Here is a 21,988-nt window from a genome sequence, read left to right as displayed (position 1 = left end):
TACACTCAGCAATAAATATTCTTTATTAAACTTGCAGAAGTAACACTAATTCAGCCATCTCCTTAGTAGGCAGGTGGGTAGGTGAGTTGATTTTTTTTAGTGTGCTTCTAACATATTGTGGTTTTATGGGTTATTGTTTAGACTTTGAAAAAAATCAAGTGGAGAACAGAAGTCCTCTCATGCAGCAAACCCCCTATTGTGCCAAAACATGATGCAGCACAATGACCATGCATATCCATGTCACAAAACTTTTCCCTTGAGTGAACAAAGTAGCACAAATAATAGGTTGCAAATCTCCATGTGTCCAGCACTTGGAAGGGACAGGATGTTTAGCTAGGGCCTTGCAGAAAGGTTTTTCCACAGAGGAGTTATGAGATTCAACAAATCAAAGTGCAATTCTAAGCTGTAGAGAAACATCTAGCACCTCTTGTTTTCACCTGACTCAATTTCCCCCAGCACATTCCCCTCCTTATGCGAGTTTATATAGTTCCCAGATTTCTCAGCTCACTTCCACTGCTTACGAGTTTTGTGTCTGATGCTTTTTCTCAGCTTTTCAATCCAGCTTGGTCTATCTCTCAACCCATTTGGTTTCCTCATAGTTGCCAAATACTGGGATGAACAACACCATCCACTGTGCTGTTGCACAGCCTGCCACAGCCTCTCACAGGCAGGAAGCAAGGCTGCTGGAAAAGTCCTGCTGAGCTGGCATATTCCTTTGGAGGTGACATTGTCAGGAAATCCAACTCCTCAGATCTCTGGGGTCTGAATTAGTACAGCTGGGGGGGTTACTGATTTTTTATTGGGCCAGGCTAGCTCAGATCTTTGAAGGAGCTGCAACAAATGCACTCCTCATTCAAACTCTTCTGCTTGTGAGTAAAGATTTTGTTTAAGAAAAGCTTCATGGAATGTACTGTAATGCTTCAAGTTAGATTTACTACAAGCCTGCCATATTTATGTATCACAGAATGGTTTGGAGGGGACCTTAAAGATCATCTAGTTCCAACAGCCACCTCTGCTGTGGGCTATCACTGTGGGACCTGACCAGTAAGAGAGGGATTCGATAGACATTTCTGGGTTGTGAGCAGAGCAGGGCCGGAAGCAGGAAGCCCCGAGGTTTATTTACAAAGGCACTTTTATACATTTCCTATAATGCTCATCGATTGGAGGATGGAATTCCCACCTTCCAATCCACACTGGTCAAGCTAACTGTCAATCACCTTTTTCCTCCCAACTAGAAATATGTAAACAATGAAAGACAGTTAGCAAAACATGGCCAGTGTTTACATTAACAAGCGGGAGAAACTGCACGTCTCTCCTTCAACACGAACGCTCAACGAACTAGGAAAAACCTCATGGCAACAGTGGGCAGGGAAAGGTGCTGTGGAAAGGGCACCTTTCACTAGACCAGGTAGCTCAAACCCCATCCAACCTGGCCTTGAACATTTCCAGGCACAGGGCATCCACAGCTGCTCTGGCAATCTGTTTCCAGTGCCTTACCACCCATGTTGCTTCCCAATACTTTTGAAAATCTGTAGGTTTGTGTGCCACTGATAAAAGTAAAGGTCTTAGGAGAAAAAAAAAAATCAATCTATGAACACTTTAAACACTTTTTTCTTTGGACTCACATTATCAGTATTTTAGGAGTAATGGAAATCACATGGCAGTGTGTGCATCCAAGATTGGAATTTCGGTTTAAATCAAAGTTTTTTTTCTCATTTTTTGGAAATATTTCCAATCATACTCAGTATAGCACTGGAATGGCTTATGTTTTGTAGCCTTTGGCGTGTGATTCATTGCTCAGGTTACATTGGTAGCACCCTCTGCATCATTCATTTCAACAGGAGGGAGGAACTCGGAATCTCACAGGATCAGGTTGTTCTTTGGTTCTTTTTTGTATTCCTGTAATGCCTAGTGCCACCTGGCAGAGATTTTTTACTTTGATGTATGTTGTCAAAGTGAAAAGGGATGTTTCTGCTGCTAACTGTCAGCTGTTGGGGATGTTAACTCAGCTGTTCAGGGAGGGTGTTTGCTTTTCTCTGCCACTTTCATCTCTTGATTCTAAGAAAGGAATTTTTTACTTAGGCAAAACATAGCCTTTCCCTGTTGGCAGCTGGGAGAATAAGGATTAAATTCTCTAAACAAAGCTCAGTGCCCTTGTCAGGTCTCTCTTTTCAGAAGGTTTCCAAAGCCATGGTAATCAAAAGGCAGGTTTCAGGCAGAGCATTCCTTCGAAACACCTGCTGGATGGAGCTGAACACAGTATCCTTGAAGTGTATTGTGCTCTAACAGTGCATCCTCTTTGGAAATTTCCCCTGAAATTCACTGGGCACAGACCATAAAGAAATACAAGACACTTCTGCAACACTTTGAGCACTTGGTATCTATTTCCTTGAGAAGATGCATGGAGGAAGTCTGCAATAGCATTTTTCCTACCTGTTTTTAAACATTCTTTTGCCTGTTAGGGATCTAGGCTGTAAGGAAAATGTTATTCATGTTAATAAAGAAATGATATTATAAAAGCCTGGCAGCTTGAGTCCAGCTGGGTTGACTGGTGGCTCTTCATCTCCTCTCTTGTGCATGGCCCTTGTTGACTTGACTATGTATTATCATCTTTCACACTACAGTGAAAATACTTCTTTTCACCTTCCCCTAAAAATAAACAATTCAGTTGCATATACATGGCAATTCTCTGCTAAATACAAAGTTCTCCAGCTGTGCACAAAGAACATAAAGCTTTGGAAAGGAAAATTTTACAGCTCTGACAACCAAAACCCCAACTGGCAGAAGCTGCTATTTGCAAGAGATCTCATACACTGAATAGGGGAAGACATGGTAAATTGTGTTATTTGTTACAGCTTCAGTTTAACTCATTTGAAAAATCAAGGCAATTTGTAAAGTAGCTTTATATTTCAAAATATTGGTTAGCCTTTTGGAAAAGAAAGAAAAAAAGAGGCTTGTGTAAATGAAACTGAACATCTTCCTAGGGAAATAGCATTAAACAATTAAAGGTCTGGAGACAAATGTGATACGGATTTTCTCATTCGAAAGAGATGTTTTCTTGCCTGCATTAAAAATAATCTCAGAGGAGATTAGGAAACATGGGTAGAGTCAGAGAGTGATTTTTAATGCTGCTTTGTTCTTCTTAGATTAAGCTATTATGATCAAAGAAGCATGTTGGAATGTTCAAAGCATTTTAAAAATATATTTTCATTTAACTTAGGGCTTGCTGCAACTTCTGAGTCTCCAGAGTGAAGAAAAAACAAAATACTATAGTCCTCTTATTTCCAAAGGTTCAGTGTCTGTTCAAAACAATTTTCCCCTGAGATCCCCAGTAATTTTTTAGCTGTTGTTTTCCTTTTTTTTTTTTTTTTTTTTAACTTCTCTTTGGAGAGAACAGTCTGGGACAGAGGGCTTGGAATTGGATGGCCTTTAAGATCTTTAAGGTTCCTTACAATTCAAACCATTTTACAGTTCCACGATTTCAGACTGTCACCAAGACTGATGCTACAACTGATCTAACCTATATTCGTATTCTAATGTGAATACGATAATGTGAACAGTATTGTTGGAATCTTGGAATTCCAGTGATGGAATTATCTTGATTAGAACTCTGTGGAGGACAGGTCTTTTGGCTTGGTGAGCAATTAACAGTAATACAGAGTCTCAGTAATACCATATGTGGTTTATGAACATTACATTGAAACATTTTGGGTTTAGGTTATTTTCTTTATTGTTCATTCGGCCAAGTTAGAATTTCAGTGTTATGAAATTAAAAAGTGGAATTACATTAAAAGAATTTTGTATACTAAAAATTAAGAGATACAGATTCAGTTTTTGAATTAGTTGAATTTGCATTTTGAAGTAAATTTGTAAAGTGACAGACAGTAAGTCTGCAAAGAACTTTGAATTCTCTTGGCTGTCCCTCCACCTGAAGGCACTGTACCTAAGCCATTTCTGACACCCATTTGTCTAATAATTTTTTAAACCTTTGGGAAGAAATGTTTATTCTTGCACCTCTGTAAACAATCTGCTTCTATTCTTTGTCAGGGTTTCAAAGAAAACTTGATCTTCTGGATGTCTGAGATCTCAGTGTTCAAATTTCAGCCTTTGTTTCCCATGTTGTGCAAGTGCACATGGAGCAGGGGTGCATTTCATCTGTCTTTGCAGAGGCTTTTTACTTATTTCAGAGCTGTTACCACATGGCCCTTGTCTCTAGACTGAACAAATCTCACAATTGTAATCTGTCCTCATAATTAATTGTGTTCAAATTGGTGAAGGTACTTTTTGTGATGTTCTGGATTTGTTTTTCACAAGTTTTTCTCAAGTTTTTCTCATCCCTTTTGGGAACGATGCTGCCCAAAGCACAACACTGCTCTTAAAGTGAATTTCCTGTCCTGAGCAGGAGGCTTGTTTATCCTTTCTTACACAGAACAGTCTGTTGATATCTCCTGATTTTGTAACTGCTTTCTCATAAATTATTACACTGATGACTCACATTAAGTGAGTGACCTCCTGTCTAATGCTGCAGATTATTGACTAGCTGGTCGTTCTCCATGTTGCATTTGTGCGCCAAATTATGACAGTTCATTATTTGGACTTGTTCTTACTGAATTTGTGGCGTGTCAGAAATGTCTCATATGGATTTGTCATCAGTGCATATTGTTCCTGTTGTTAATAGTTGCTACTATTTTTACAGATGATTTGTGAGCAGGTTGAAATTACAGAATATAATAATATCGGCAGCAGCACATGAAAATACACCCTCAGTGCTGCCAGGGGAGGTAGCTGGAGTTGGCAGGTGGTAGTGGGGATGAGGAGAAACTGTCCTCCTGCTTCTTCTGCTGGGGAATTAGGAGAAAATTATATGGGAGGCTGGGACCACTGCTGCTCTTGCTCTGGTCAGTGTCTCTGCCCCCATTCCCATGTGAGCAGTTCCAGCAACTCTGAATTTCTATGGCTCACATGTAGGCAGGCTTTCATGCAAGAGGGCCAGCGACTGCTTCCCTCATCAAAGGACTGCTTCAGTCCTGAAGAAGTTCCCTTTATTGCTGAAAGAGCAGTAACATGAGTTTTTTTTGAAAAAGGCAGGTTGTGCTTGGCCAAGGAAGGAAGAGCATTGGTTGGCAAGGAGACTTGGTGGTTCATCCAAGCCTCAACTTTCATTTAATCTGCTCAAAACGTGGAACAAGCATTAACTGCTGCAGTGATGCCTCCTCAACCTCATGGTGAGTGTGAAGTGATGCATTATTTGCTGTCTTATTCACAGCTTGTCCAATTGCTGAAGGTGGGAGCTTGAACTGTAAAACCCCTGAGGGACACCTTTGCATCAAGACATATCCATTCTAAATATTTGATAAGATTATTTTTCATTTATCTGTGAAATATCCAGTGCTCAGCTGTGGGCAGAGAACAACTCAACTTGGAGAGGCTGATGTCTAACCCCTGCAGCAGCAGCAGCTGCTCTTTGCTGTGCATTCCTGGAGTCAGGTGCTGCTGCCACAGCCCTGTTGTGCTCAGGGAGGTGCTGCCCCACTGGCACGGAGGGAGCCTTGCTGTCTCACAGGATGCGGAAGGAGATCGGTGCCGTGGCTGCTTCTTGTCGTCCACAATTCCACATCAGTATTCTCACTAACCTTTTCAAATAATACCAAGAATATATGATTGATATCTGAAACAACACATTTGTTCTTAGCTGCAAAGACTAGACCCAGAGTAACTTACTGTAAAGTTCTGTTTCCACCAGACAGCGATCTATATTGAAGCTTATTAAAGTCATGTGTTCAATTTTTTCATAATTGCCCCCATTCAAACTATGGCAGGCAGCCAATAAAGCACTAAATGGAAGTTTCTGTCAGTCCACCTGTCTTTCTGTAGCTAACGAAGTGTGGTGGTTTTTGTCTTGTACATGTTACACAATTTATTGTCAGAGGCACTTGTTTATATATAGACTTCTAAATAAATGAGTTCGAGACAAGGCCAAAGCCATTCAACTCTACTTCTTTGTATAGCAAGTCATGTATTTATTATATAGAGTGACACATTAATACTTTGTTTGGGTGGAGAGCTTATTCTTAAACAAGAACAGGCAATTCTGGGTCTTGGCCATATCCATCTGTTAAATGTCCTAATTAAAAAGGATGACATCCTGTGTAGCATGGGTTTCATCAAGGGCACGCACCAATCTGGAATATGGGCTCTGCTACTTTCATTGATGGGTTAGTTGGAAGCTCTTCAGGGGAAGAGCAAGGCCATGTTTCAGGCCCTTGTCCTCTGCTAAAGCCCGATTTTCAGCAGAGGTTTCCTTTTGCTACACTTCAAACTGTAGGAGAACATCAGCAATTGCCTCTCATTAGTCTCCTTGGAGAAGTGGGAAATTAATTTTACAGTCTTCCAGAAAATAAAGTTGTAGCAGGAGCCGGATGACTTATATCCTAAGGTAGAGCTATCTCAAACTGGGCCTCAGACCAGCCTCAGGCCTGGGCCTAGTAGGCCTCATACGTCCAACATACGTAGTACCAGATAAGGTTATCTGGTACTGGGAATGTGTTAAGGTAGGAGTGCTAATAGCATAGAACAGTTACTGAGAAAACACGGTGGCTGCCTTAAACTGCAATAGCTTACATACTTCTGTACTCTCACTGCTTATCAGAATGCACTTGCTAACTGTAAACGACTGTCTCTGTATATAACTCGCCATCTCGGGAAATAAAGTGGAGTACGTGCTTATAACCATATTGGTTGGACTCATGTTGCTCTAGCCCCCGGTCTACCAGGCCTCAGCCTTCATAAAGTCTTCTAGGAAATAAAAGGAGATTTTAAGTTTACCACTCCTGATCTCTATGAATAACAGGTATGCAGCTTATCATAATTAATTCACAGTTGGAAGAGCCTCCAGGATAGAAACTTGACTGCAAGAGCAGCAATGCTAACAAAGCATAGGGAAAAAAACCTGTCCTATTTTCTATCAGGGCAATTAATCTTGAAAATTTTCTTTGCCTGTGAGAGGAGATTGGCAAAGACAGCTGTTGCTTCATCCTGGAAAACAGCCCAAAAAAGGTCTGCATAGAAAGATCTTGCTGTGATTTCATTACAAGCAGTAAGTTTAGCAGCAGCTTTCTGGATTTTCCTTTATTCTGCTGTAAGATTCAGGTGTGCTGGCACATATTCATAGAAGGAAATGAGCAAACCAGCAACTTGTCTTTCTGGCCATTAGCAGTGAAATGCTTCTGGATGAGCTAAGACAATTGTTCAGCTGAGTGATGTCAGAATAGGTCTGACACCTTCATTTTGGTGATATCCACCCTGTCAGCACATGTTTTCCTTGTCCAGCCAGTTTGTGAGCAGCAGAGTACGGTGTCTGGTCAGGCCTGAGGGGGAATAAAATGTAGCCTCCCTTGGATAAACTTTAGGCTACCCCTGATTGCTGTTACAGAGAACCTCCTATATAAACAGCTCTCCTGGAGGAGTTTTTCTGATTCATTTTCCCTGTTCACCTTCCTCAGAAAGGTTATGTTAACACAAGCTTCTCCCCGCAGTCTTGTCTCTTTTAGGCCTTTCAATTAAGAATCTTCAGCAAATCTCAAATTTTTAAAGACTTTGTATACAAGGATGCAATTCACCTTCCTTTTATGTATTGCTAGCTCTATTTTTGTTGCTGGGAAATTTGGGAAAGAGAGGAAAGGAAAGGAAGGAGGAGAGGAAGGGAAAGTTGAAGAGGTTGCCAATAGTTAAATTTTTGCAATGGGTTAATTCTTGCTGAGACGAGGTGTATGGCTCATGTCAGGTGACTGGGCATATGACTTGTCCTCTGCTTGATGGGTTTTCTGGTTCTAGATGTTTTTGTAGGCTGGATTAACTTCTGTGACCTGTTTTTTCAGGGTGAACATTGTCGGGGTCCAGGACATCCCTCTGTCCACTCTGAAGGGTTTGGAGACTGGACAGGGAGATTTGGGATCTGTACAAGGGGGTCAGCCAGCCTCACACAGAGCCCAGGAGGACACTGCTCTTGATCCCTGGCTATGGGAGTGAATACTCACATTGTATGAAGAATCACAAGCTGAAAGAATTCAAAATAAGTAGTAGCTAGTTTATCATAGAATGTAAATGTAGAAGCTAGGATTTTTAGTATATGGGTCTGAAGAGACAAGATGGAGGAATTGGGGAGTGGCCCCTGTCCTCCTTGTTCTTGCTCTCATCCCCCATCTTTTGCTGAGTTGGATTTCAAGGATTGGTTTAGAGTAGAAATGACATGTTAGCATAGGTAGTAGGTATCGGCAAAATTTTGTAAATAAAAAGTACGTTTTGGATGGTGGTTGGGTCAAGGGGACCGTACATAAGGTCCGGGACCCTCTGATCCGCCCCAGTCGGCCGCGTGTCCTGCTTTGGTGGGGACGCCTTGCAGAGCTGGGAAAGAACTGAGAGATAATGAAAGAATAAACGACCTTGGAAACATGGACTGGCAGACTCAGCTTGTCTTCTCTGGCTCCGGTGTGGAACCTTTAGGGCTAGAGAAGCCAGAAAACCTTATTACCTTGGGGAACAGCAACCCCGAGGAGAATCTCAGGGAACAGCAACCCTGAGAGAACATAAATGTGATTCAGACAATGTTAGACCTAATCAGGTCTAATCTTTTGTTATTTTGCCTACGAGGATGACTGAGGTGACAGTTTACTGTTTGATAGGACAAAACACTGCAGGGTAAATTTACACACAATTAAGTTCAGCTGCTTTTTCCTAGCAATGCAGAAACTTGTCTTTTATTCCAGTCTGCAGTGTGCACATTCAGGCAGAGCATGCAGAAGAGATGAGCTGTAATCTTGCATCTTTGCCCATGCAATGACATTCATGCTCCTGTGGAATATCTGGGTCTCAATATATGCACATTATTTGCATTGGATGGTTGAAAAAAAAATCCTGATATACTGATGAAATATTAAATAATCTGAAGACTTGTAAAATTAAATACTAACATTTCTTCATTCTATTCATGACCTGGAGAATGGTCTTCTCTACAAAACAGTGTAAAAGGGCCTTAGCAATGTATCTCATTTTAACTGAACAAGCATTATTATTTTAACACCGCTGTACTATTGGGTTCTTTCATCACAATAATGTTTCCTTAGATCACTGTGTTGTTTTATACCTTCTAGAGGAAATGCCAGAGTTTCATTTTCAGGACGTCCCACATTATTTCTCACTGTTTTCCATACACTGAATGTGTCTGCTTGCAAATATGTCCATCAGCACCTATTCAGTGTATGAGAAACAGCACTGGACTTGAAGGCTGCACTTCTGTCAGCGCTTAGAAGACTGAGATGAGAATGGAGTCTCACTTGAAAGGATACAGTGGAGACATGCATGGCAGTTTAATGCCTAAGTGGTTAGACTCAGAAATTTCTCACCCCAAATTGTCACTGGTTCAAACATTTTCAAAATCATGAAATAATAGATAGTATTTATTGTACAAAATCCCAGAAAAGGGCACCATTCTGTCATCATACAAAAGTAATCCCAGTCTATTGTGAGAAACAAAAGGCAGTGTTTTGAATGAGAGGATTTCACCTCTCTCTTCTGTTGAATAAAGGTGAACTTCTGGAAGACAGAAAGGTGATAATGGAGAAAGAATTCAAATAGCTGTTTTTCCTGTGATCTGTAGAGCATGGAAGTAAATCCTACTGCCAAACTCTTGAAACTAACCCCCAACATAAAAAAATTGAATCCATTCTTTTGTGCACCTTCACTGCTGTTTTTCACACAGTTGGAAACAAGATGGTTGAAGTACAGACATATATCCAGTGTGAGCAAGTTTCATTTATAATACTATTACAGTGGGCATTTTACTTAAAAACACCAGTTTTCAGGTTATAACTTCCATTTAAAGATACATAAATGAAGGTTAATATCTGAGCTGGTGAATAAAGAGGGGTTTTCTTTGTAGGGGGTTTTTGGCAAAATTTAACTCTCATTCTAGTGAGATTTTCTTTAGCCTTCTCATATTATTCTGTGGGGAACAACATTCATGCAGTCTTACCCTAGCAGGATATACTAATGCCAAATACAGATCTCTATGGAGTATGAAGACTGTTGCATGAGCTGGTCCCATTTTCAGGGACAAATATTTATGAAAAATAATATATTACACCATTCAAAGTGAACCTGTAGATTCCCTTTGCAGCACTACTCACTGCAGTTGGTAGCAATTACTTAAGATTTGCCCCATAGATTTTACATGTTCTCTACCTACATATTTGTTCTGTACTAACAGCAAAGTATCCTACAGAATATTGCTCATGACTAACATTTTGAACACTAACTGTTGAAAGACAGGGAAAAAAAAAAGCTGGGCATCTGATACACTCTGATCTTGAAAAGGTATTTAATAGCCTGAAATGTTACTGAAAAATATATTTCTGTTGGTTTAAGTAATGATCTTGCCAGGTGGGTTGAAAGCAGAGGAGACGGAAAAGGAGTGACGAGTGGTTGTTAACAGTAGTGTGCTATGTGAAGCATGCTGAAGTTACCCTTAAAAGTCCAAACTGGGGATGAGGCTTGCTGCCAGAACTGGAGAGCTTTTCTTAAGGCTGCCCTGTAGCTTAGTAGAGACTTACACATTAGGACTGCCACTTAATCAGTGCTATATTTGTCTAATATTTGATGCTGAAGCTTACAGTTGTTTTACCTGCAAATGGAGACTGTGTTAGCTTGTAGCTGTGTTGTACAGAGAGCCATGCAGGGTTTGAAAGCCATCTTTAAACCTTCTCCTTCAATACTAAACTCAAGCAGCCCTGTGCTAATAGAAGTGAAGCTGTGGTGGAAGTGAAAATGAGCTACCCTAAGAAGTTTGCATGGTGTGTGAAACAGTGCACACTGCAACACAGCAGTGGGAGAGGAGACATGATCCTTAGCCAGTCTTGTTTCTACATCCCACCTATATGTTATGTTAGTTATTTCCTTCTCTCTTCCTTGCTATCTCTTAATAAATAAATGGAAAGAAGCACAATCAAGCCTGCACACAGTAGAATGTTTTGAAAAGGCTTGAATGATTTGCTCTGAGTTTGCTACTGAAGGAGAGCTACTAGACAATTCCCTTCCTCTCAAAATGCCACTTTCCTGGGATTCTGTGGGAAATATGTGGTCTGTCCTACATGATATATTTTTATCTGGCAGGGCTGGCCCCAGCTGTGGCTGAAACCCTTATTTCACCTCTGGGATTTAATAATCAGTGTGAAACTGCAGCCTCCTTACATTTTAAAAAAACTAAAATAAAAAAATAGAGTGTGGTTTGCATTAAGCCTTATTAAAACCCAGAATTACTTATTAATGAATCATTGATATCTTTGTGAGACGAAACCTCTGAGGTAAATTTGTGGAACTGGTATTTCGCGAATTTCTGCTGCCTACTGCAGCAAAGTCTTGAATACCGAGAGGATGGTGGAATGCTGACTTGTTTTAGCTAGGACCCAGCAGATCAATTCATTTTCACATCTACATAGGGCTTTTGTGAATTTTTATCATAATTGTAGATATCTGACTGTCTCAATATGTCACATGACTTCCTGTAAATTTTCTAAGCACTGACTCTCCAGCATTTCCACTTTTGGGACAAAATACACTTTACTTGGCTTTGTCTTGCATTTCTTTTTAGTCTAACATGGGACCTTAGCAACCTATTAACATGTATAGATAGAATAGGAAATTCCCAATATTCTTTTTCATCATTCTTAATTTCTCTCCCGAAGAACTGGAAAGTGATATGATTGATAGAGCTGATTGAAAAGTTAAGACAATTAAAAAGCATAAGAAAATAAAGACTGGCAGAAAAATGTTTGGGTTTGGGCTCAAGGTACTCACAAATTTGAATTACATTTGACTAATAGTTTCAACTAAATAAGTGCAGGGGGTTTGAAATTGTATGATCACAACTTGTTCTCAGTAAAATGTAAATACTTTTCTTTCAAAATAACATTTCCACATAAACACTGACCCGCTGTCATGGGTTGGCACTGGCCAAATGCCAGTGCACCCATGAGTGTTTGTGTTTCCTAATGAGCTACTGTGAGATGTGGTCAAGAACAGAGCAGAGCAGGCCCAAACTTGAAATAGAAAGACAACTTTCTTAAACTACAAAACAACAGACAACAGAAAAGAAAAGAAAACCCAAACACCCAGAAACAGAAATGAAAACCTCCCAGAACATTTCTTCTCCTCCCCCGAATTTCCATCCCTTACATGCTCAACGGTTAACACTTGCACATTACCCTCATCTTACTTGCTTAAACCTTCCACAACCCTGGGTTCCCCATCAAAGTCATCATCCCTTAAAAAAACCAATCTTCAATTCATCCAGGGAGAGAGGAGTCTCTCTCGCACCACAGACCCCCCACAGGAAACACAGGTCCACCGTCCCCTGTTCCCATGTCACCCATGGCACCACCCGGAGAAGTCTGCCATGGTGACACCCTCCTTTCCATGTCCAGTGCTCTCACCACCGTCCATGGACCAAAACCGCATATAGGGCTCTTTTAAGGATGTTTGGACAAGTACCAAAAACCAGCCATCTTCTCATATTGGGACAAGCAGTCCCCCCCCCATTTACCCCTGGGGCCAAGGGTTCCAAGAACAGGCCACAAAGTCTTTGGTTTTGAGCCAAAATGCATCCACCCAAATACAGTCTTATGCTCAGGAGAGTCCAGGGTCCGTCTATGGCTAACATTATGCAAGAAAAGTCCAGCTCAACAGCCACTCCTCTTCATCTCTAGCCGATCTGGGGGTTTTTTCCATCGTGCTTTATCATCTCGGTCCTAGGCTGTCCCTTTCTCTTCTGAAACCACCAGCCATGAGAATCAGTGTCTGGGAAAAGTTTTCCTCTGCCTCAGAAAGAGTTAAAAGTTTCTGTCTCCCAGCAAGGCCACAGGCTTAGGCACTTGCAGGCTCCAGCAACTCCCACACACAGCTCGCAGCTCGGCACCTTCTCCCTGGGGGGGGGGGGGAATGGGACGAGGGGGGGGGGACGGGGACGGGACAGACGGGGACAGGGGGACAGAAGGCACCTCCAAAGTTCGCCACCCCTCCATCCTGGATGGGGCTGGCTCAGGTCCAGTCCCGTTCTCTCTCTTCCCCCCCCCCCCCCGGGGCCCGGGCCTACCTCAGCCTGACCACCTGGCCCTCCTCCCCCACCCAGCCTGGTCAGCTGGGCAGGGGAAGAGGGAAAAGATGCTCTGTTGCCATGAGGTTTTTTCCTGTGTGTCGAGTGCTCATATTGAAAGAGAATATGCAGCTTCTCTCCCGCTTGTTAATGTAAACACTGGCCATGTTTTGCTAACTGTCTTTCATTGTTTACATATTTCTAGTTGGGAAGAGAAAGGTGATTGACAGTTAGCTTGACCAGTGGGATTGGAAGGTGGGGATTTCATCATCCAATGGATGGACATTATAGGAAAAGTATATAAGTGACTTTGTAAATAAAGTTTGGGGGTTCCTGCTTCCTGCCCCGATCTGCTCGCAACCCAGAAATGTCTATGGAGTCCCTCATTTATCGTCAGGCCCAGCGGCGGCAGATGCTCCTCTCCTGAAAGTGGAGCCAGAAAGAGGAAGTCCCTCTGGGAATCCTTGCTTTTAACCCCTTGTGTCCTCAGAGGCGTGTCCAACCCCTCAGTGGCCACCAAAGGTGCCAACATTCAAACCTGACCACTGATTGGTTTGACCTCAGCTTCCTGAAAAACTCATTTCCCCTCAAACCAGGACATAGCTCTAAGCAACAAACCCCAAAATACAATGTTCTGAAGAATAATCTAAAAAATAAACTACATCATGTGGTCTGAACAATATGCATTCAAAATTACATTTAAAGGTTGGCTGGAACTGGAGGAAGCCTCAATAACTTACTTAGGCTTATTTCCAATTTTTATTTTTAGTCGTCTTCAAATGTGAAAATTCCTTACGCAATTATTCTGAAGGTTTGGCACCCCTGTTTTATTGGAAAAAAACCCCAAATAAACAAAACTCCCAAAAATACACAATGACTGAGAGATCAACCAGGGAGAATTATTACAGAGATGAAAAAGAGAGGGAGAGAAAGTACACAGCCTCCATGTGAACCCAGATCACCCACATTTTAACTGGGAGATTTTCAAGGTTGCCTGATACTTCCATTTGAACTTCTCCTTAGGAGAACTTCTCCTTCTCTCACTTTTAGCACAGCGTTATTGGTGGCACTGGCTTCTTCAGGGATAATGCACTTGCTGTGCTGCTTTTTGAAGCTGTTTTCAAGTTAAACAAAGCATCTCCCCTGCCATAAATACAGATCACTCAGTGGCTTTCCTCAAACAGAAACTCCCAGGCATCTCCTTCCAGGAGCACCCTGCAGGAACGGTAAACACTTGCCTTATAAACAAACATGGCCCAGGGAGGCTGGCCTGCCGGCTTGCAAAAATAACGTACGCCGAGGCAGGGTAGTTTACATCTCCTTCAGCCTCTGGGATGTGTCACAGAGCTGCTGGTTGAAAGGAGAAAAGCTACTGCTGCCTGAAACACGTCTTTGGAAAGGGAGGATGGAGAAGTTGTGCTTTAGATAGCTTTTTGTGGAGAAAAAAGATCTGAACTGGCGTCCAACAGACCACAGCCAGCAAAAGAGCATCACTGTGTCTGGTTTTGGCAAGAGGCATCAAAACAGTATGCAGAGTTGAAGTGTTTCAGACATTGTGTCCTATTCTTCTTTGCAAAGCACACACAGGAAAATATTTGCCTCTAATTCATATCATTAATGAACACAAAGTGCAAAAAATGAAATGTATGCAAACCATGGGAGTATGGTGTGTAACCTCTCCTTAACTGCCTAAATGTAAGCTGTCTGCCCACAGGCAAAGAAGAGAGAAAGATGCTTTAGAAATGTTTAGGTATTTTGGAAGGACGGGTCCAGAAAATGATTCTTTATCATTGTGTCTGTGTTATGTGTGAGGAAATGTTGGTGATTGGGTTTTGATGGCTTAAATGGGAGGAGAGGGCACCTGCCCAAATTCCACCAGCTGCCAGTTTTTCTTTCTTTACAGCTTAAATGGGATATAAATCAGATTATTTAGGTTTCAATTTCCATCACTTATTTGTCTTTAACAATAATATCTACATCTTAGGGAACTCTCAGCACATGTGGTTTGGGACTAGAAGATGAAGAGGTCCCTCAACCAATGGGCTACAAAATTAGGAGTGGGGAAACACCTGCACATCCCTGCTGGCAGAGGAATTTTGACAAGGGTGTTTCTTTTGGCAAGAACTGCTCCCTAGCTGGTGTTCCTGTGGGAGTCCTTTGCTGATACCCTAATTGCTGCAGGGTGGGTTGACAAGTTCATAAGCAGGGCTAATAGCTTGAGTACATTGTTCTCCATCTCTTCTCCTTGGATGAACCCCCGGACAGCTTTTGTTGAGACGAAGCTGAGTGTCAGCCTGTTAAAATCTTATGGCTGGCTTTATTGAGGAAAGGTTAGGTCCTACCTGTCAGACAGCCCTGTGATGTCATCTGGAGGATTTTAGTGATCTTCTGCTGAGGAAAGTGGGAAGGAATATTGAGCTGACTTCCTCCTAGAGAAGGGTGGAAGTGACAGAAAGGAGACACTGGTGGGAGGATCTGTGTCTGCTGTAGGGCAAATAAAACAACAAATATTGACATACAGGAAAAATAAAATTCTTCAGGGATGGGGAGAAGATATTTCTAAGGGAAATTTCCTAGTGCCTCTGCTCTTTAACAGGTTCTTCTTCCCCATTCCCCCCACATCTCTAAGATGTGTGATTTTTGTCTATTTTTCAGTGGGGTTTTTTTTCCCCCTTGTTCACATATTTTAGTTTGAAAGCTCTCTAAAAGAAGTGCACATGAAAAAAAAAAGATAGAATCTGTTTTACTGAACTTTTTTGAACTTGTCTAAGTAATACAACATACAGATGGAGTAACATGGCTATGCTGGTTTCTTGTAAGCATGTTTGAAAGGCATGGGTTTTTTCACCTTTAATTTGGCAGTATTTAGAACTATTCTAATACAATGATCCAAATAAAGTACATCTGTGCCTTGCTAGAGCTGTGCTGAGCCTCATTTTGCCATGATTGTTATGGGCAGAAACTGAATTTACCTTTGGCAGAAGCAAATACTCCTGAAAGTGGTAAGGAGAAACTTTGCAGGGGAAGGAAAAAGTGGTCTTAAAACACTCGATTAATATTATTGCTGAATCTGAAACCATTTTTTACTAGTGAAGGGAACCAGAAATATGATGCTAGAATGCTGTTGTTCCTAATCATCTCTTTCTGAATGGGTATGAGGTTTTTAAGTCAAGGGTTTTGACTCCTTCCCAAGATTCCCTAGTATTTCATGGGTTACAGAACAATGAATGTGAAATCCAAAAGGGACCCTGTAAATCTATACAGTGCATGCTGGTCTTTATTTCACCTTAATTTTTAACATCTTAACCCTATTTATTTTCAGTGAGAACTAAGATATAGGCAAGAAACAGGGGAATTACTTCACTACATAAATTTTTAATTGACTTTCTCTGACAGAGAAAGGAAGAGGAATTCTCTGCAGGTGACATCTTGCCTTGAAATGCTAAACCCATTGCAGGTGACAGCAAAACTAAAAATGCTTGCAGTAAAGCATGGGATTTAATTCTATAACTTCAGGATTTTTTAAGGAGTGAAAATTTTAGATTGTGCCCTGTACTAAAGCTGTATGAACAGTTTGCAGAAACCACTGATTCCTTCCTGAAACACAGAGAGCTTTGGATTTGAGTCTGCTCAATTTGATAACTCTCGACAATGGTGCTATTGAGAATAAAACCAAATAGTAGGGTTGTTTCTATCCTGAGTGTATCACCTACTGAAACTGCAGCAGCAGGATGTAGAATAAATTACAGAGTTCTAATTCTGTTGGTTTTATATTTAACTCTTCGTCTTTTTCTCCTTTCTTTAAATGTAGCTTCTTTCTTAGGTTTGTTGATTTATTAAAATGATTTTCATATAAGAAATTGTATTGCTGAGTAAGAAAAATATGTAGTACAAGAAAACCTTTTTTTTTTCTCAGAGTGTATTTTAAAACATAAATTTATTTTTCTTTTCTGAACATAAATTTATTAACTTTATTCTTTCAAGTAGCTATTAAAAGGTTCATTCTTGCTTGTTTTCAGGTTAGGTGGCTAACATTTAGTGGAGAAGTTGTGTTTAGCCTACCAACACTTCCTCTATTTTTAGGCTTGATGTGAGCCTAAAATGGTTTTCTCATGTATGGAGTCAAAGTTTTAAACTCCAGTCCTAAGCCAATTTCCAAGACACAGATAACTGAGTACCCATGACATTTCCTCCCCAGCAATAGTCCCTCTGACTTCTTTTGGTACAGCCCAGCTGCTGGAATGCATGTCTTGTGGTTCTGCTCCTGAAGAGGCTCCTGCAGCCGTGTCTCGCTATCAATTGGGCAAATATTAGTCATAGTTGCAGCTGAATTTCTGATTGGTATTCCTGGGTTTGTGCCGTGTGTGTTCCATGTCACTTCTGTCGGTGGACAAAGTAGGTGTTGCCAGTGTGGGGACCTACCTGCAGTGTTCTAAAGAAACATTTTTTTGCATAAGATTAGTTAACTGTGTTGTATTTTATTAAAGAAAATGACTAAATCTGACATATTTTCTGATGTCACACATATATAAGTGTTTACATTGAATTTCTGTTGAATGTATTACTAAATCTTTGAAATGAGTTTCCTTGAGCATGGTGGTAACTTAGGGAGAAAAACGTGAATTATGTGTTGGAGTAAATCTATTGCCCTTTTTGGAAGGGTTTTTCTGCTGTCTGGGCATACAGATAAATCTGGTTCTTTAACTCACAGAGATTGAACTTCTGTCCACCAGCTGCAGTCCAAGGGGAAGCTACTTTGAAAAGGAAAGCAGTGTAGAAGTACAAAATATTACATGTAGAAAAGTGTGAATGTCTATAATAATCACATGAATCTTTTAAAATGGTTTTTACCCTTTTCCTTCTTCATCTGACTGGAACTCAGTGATGATGGTTGTTTTATCTGGCATGGTTCCCACCCAGGAAAGGACTTCAGCAAATCATTCCTCTATTGAAAAGTTGTGTAGGGAATTGATTTAGCAGTGGTGCATTAAAAGAACAGCAATAAGAAATACAAGCTGAGAGGGTGTGGCGGTGTGTGAAATCTAGTTTATTAAGTTTGTTATATGTTCCTTTGTTTCCTCCCTATCCACGTGTACCCCTGCGGCAAGTGACGTAACTGTCAGTTTTCTGTCCGTCAGAAAGCCCGCGAGTTTTGTATTTCTCCCTGTCCCCTGGTTGGCAAAAGTTGAATATTGCACCTGTCTAACGGTCCCTAGAATTCCCTCTATTGGTTGTTTTGCCTTTACCCCTCCCTGACACCATCTGTATAAAGGTGTACGCAGAACTGCCCCTCGGGGCAGTTGTGAGAGCAGACGCAGGCGCGAATATCGCGCTTGCCGGACAATAAACGCTTCTACCTCACTGCCTTCCATCCTGCCTCTGCTTCGTCACTTTAAGACCCCTGCCAAAGATCTCTCAAAACAAAGAACCCACAGGAATCAGTATCGTTGCACGGCACACGAACTGATCCTCGTCCCGTGTCGCGGTGTCCTGGGCTTGCCGTGCGTGGAGACGCTGAGGTCTCGAAACACAGTACCATGACAAGAGGGAATAATTTCAGATAACTTTATGGGTAAATAATAATCCCTGTGCTTATTTACAGCATGTCCAAATACTTTTCTTTATTTCTTAGTTAAGGTTGATCAAACCAATAGTCAGGATGTGTAGCATGGAAACAACCTCATTTGTCAGACATGACCACCAACATATTCTTTAAGAATTCTGCTATTTTATGGAAAAAGCTGACTTTTTAGATTCTTTTATCCTATATTTGACATCTATTTGCTTTCATATTCTGATGGAAAATGTAGCACAATTCATGCATTTAGGTATGTTAACAGTATTTGTAGTGAGTTACAGTGCATTACACTAATGACGAAGTTTCATTTTTCATCTTTATCTAGCTGTAAAATACACTATTTTATACAAATGAAAAGTTGAAAGCTTGGGGAAATATTTTTCTTTCTCTCTGAAACTACACAGCATCTCAGCTTGAAACACATATTTGCTGTAGGCCCCTTGTTCTTATGCCTTGGAGCATTTTTAGAGATTGACTGGAGCTGAAAGAAATGAAACTTAGCTGGATGACAACTTCCATCTCTTTTAAATAGATTAAAAGAAGCAAAGGGAAAGAAAAAATTAATTTCAGCATTTTAAATTCATATTGGTGAGCATAGCCACCTTCTTTTAAGTGAAGTCTCTACAAGACCCACACTGTTGTTTTTTGTTGGCATTAGCTGAAACTTTTTTGATTTTTTCTCAAGTCAGGGTTTCTAATTCAATTGTAATGGATTAACTGAAAAAAGAAATAATATTTTTTAGAAAATGAAAAAAATTAAATCTTTAAAACACTGTGGAGGAATTAAGTTGAGGAAAAATGAGATAGAAGAGTGATTTGAAGAACAGAATATGGGAAATATTGTTTTATTAATAATTAGTCTTTATTTTATTATGTGCCTTATTTTATAATCAAATATGTGTGAACAGTGTTACACCACGGCCTTGTGTTCATTGTGCACATGAGAAAAATGATTATGAGGACCCCAGCTTTCATACTTACATTGCTTATATTGACATTATCATATTGAATAGTAGCACTATTTTCAATTTTCAAATTATTTTATTTCCACAGTGATTTGTTCAGTGGAACTAAGTCTGTGCTTCCTCTGTTTAGAGCCCTAACAGGTCAAATATTTATTCATACATGTTGCATTTAGATAGAATATGTATCTTATATACATGATATATAAACAATATTTTCTTGTTTATATTTCTTTCGAAATATTCGAGCTAGATGGAACTGATAGAAAGACATGGATGCATGGCTTGCCTTCCCCCAGTGCTTTTACCTGCGTTTTCTTTTCTTGGTTGTCCATATTTCTGGCAATCTCTCGTGTGTGTTTGTGCTTTGAACAGCAGGCAAGAATCACAGGAAAATACAGCACTGTTTGGTCTGCTGTTTTCCTCTGAACTAGCAACTTGCAGTACAACTGATTTTATCATTTCAGGGTTGTTATTAGAGTATGTGGTTAGGATAGGCAGAAATCCTCTGGCTGCATTTTTGTTCTGTGTTGTGTTATCCTCTGCTGTATTTCAAGTCTCAGGCCATTCAGGATAATTTGGATGGAGCTAGGAAAGAAGGAATGTTTGCAGATGTCATTCTTCTGTCAGTCTTGTAAAAAAATTCTCATCTGCAAAACAGAAACGGTTTTAAAAGACTGTAGTTATTCTCATCAGTGACTTGCAGATGGGCAAGGTGCATCGTGGAGTATCTGGAATAAGGTGCCACAGGTATTCATCACTTTGGGAAGAGGACTCACTTTTGGTTTCAGCATGTCATAACCACACTCTTAGGTTTTGTTACTTCACAGGGTGCTTGAATGCAGACTAGCTCTTTTTGGCTCCACAATAAAGCTAGGTGATTTGTGTCACATTCAAATTTTTTAATTATTCTAGTGGCAAAGGCTGTTCATGTTAACAGTGTCTGTGATGTCACTGAAGGCAAAAGGATTTTTCTAGGGAAGGGTAAAAGGCCATTTAATGAGTGTGAAGAACTGCAGGTTCTGAAAAACAGCTACTTTAGGAATAGTCCTCTTAATTCACTTGGACTTGCCTGATTGCTAGGAGGAGTCACTCATAGAAATCTATTGCCAAGGCCGTTTCTACAGGTTAATAGATCTTAAAGGTCCAAGAACATTTTAAAGTCTTATACCAAGTTGTTTATTACATGAAAGCATGCATCTGAAGGTGCTAGAGTTCTAAATGAGCGGTCTTACAATCTTACAATCGGTTATGAGTATAAAGTCTTTAGAAAATAAAAATCCAGAATAAACAGTAGTCTTAACATGGAATTTAACATACCATTCCAGCCTTAGGATAAAACAACCTCCAACTCCAGACCCCAAGCAGGGTTCCCGGCCGCAGGGATTGCAACAACAGGAAGGGGTCCCGAGATCACGAATCCCAAACAGGGTTCCTGGCCGCAGGGTCACAGTGGCAGGAAAGGGTCCTGGGGTCACGAATTCCAAGCAGGGTTCCCGAGATCAGGAATCCCAAACAGGGTTCCCGGCTCAAGGGTCGCAGAGGCAGAACGGGGTCCTGGGGTCCTGAACCCACGCGGAGTCCCCGGCAGCCCTGAACAGAGTTCCAGGGCAAGCGCCACAAGGGGGAAAGGGAAAGGGACCCTAGGGCCCTGATCCCACGTGACAAAGACTACAATAGATGGTACCTTCAGAATCCCATTTCTGCTCCCTGGCAGGACTCATTCCTCAGGCTGCAGAAGGTGGAGGTTGGATCAATAGATCGGATTGATCGATCGATACCTCCACTTCCAACCCAGAGGCTTTTTATCCATATGTTACAAATGCATATTCATACCTTCTTTTCATACCATTCATACCATTCATCTACACACTACCCAATCTAGGTTCAATTCTCTAACTTCGTAAAACTACGAAAAGCAGTATCAGAAACCTACGCATATAGCATATCTATTATTGCAAAAAAACTCTATCTTGCTAGTGTAAAAATTCTATCTTATTGTGTGGAAAAACTCTATCTTGTTATGTGAAAAACTTTATCTTAACATATGTAAAAAACTTTATCTTATTTGCGCAAAATTAATACCAAAAATTATAAACAGTACTCTATTTTTGTTATGTCTAAACTCTATCACTAGGCCTGAAGCTCTGAACTCCTACACTAACAATTAGGCACTTAGGGCATGTGAAGCTTAAAGCTGAAGCTTAAATCTCTACTTTATGTGTGTGTGGCTTTATATATTCTAATTTTTCTAAAGGTTTTAATTCAATCCCTTCACTTCTCACTCTCTGCAGAGGATCCATG

General features: G+C 40.7%; 1 protein-coding gene across 1 annotated transcript in view; it reads left to right on the top strand.

The window, feature by feature from the left end:
* The first annotated feature begins 5,094 nt into the window (after positions 1–5,094).
* Positions 5,095–21,988, top strand: part of LOC134565047 (bone morphogenetic protein receptor type-1B-like) — an 81,432-nt gene continuing 64,538 nt past the window's right edge. Inside the window, 1 exon segment of the mRNA XM_063424414.1 lies at positions 5,095–5,225. Coding sequence (XP_063280484.1) covers positions 5,207–5,225 — 19 coding nt within the window. The 5' untranslated portion in view covers positions 5,095–5,206.

This window comes from Prinia subflava (assembly GCF_021018805.1).
Source record: "Prinia subflava isolate CZ2003 ecotype Zambia chromosome W unlocalized genomic scaffold, Cam_Psub_1.2 scaffold_32_NEW, whole genome shotgun sequence".
Lineage (NCBI taxonomy): Eukaryota > Metazoa > Chordata > Aves > Passeriformes > Cisticolidae > Prinia > Prinia subflava.
Note: the sequence above shows the minus strand (reverse complement) of the source record. Positions and strands in the feature narration are given on the sequence as shown.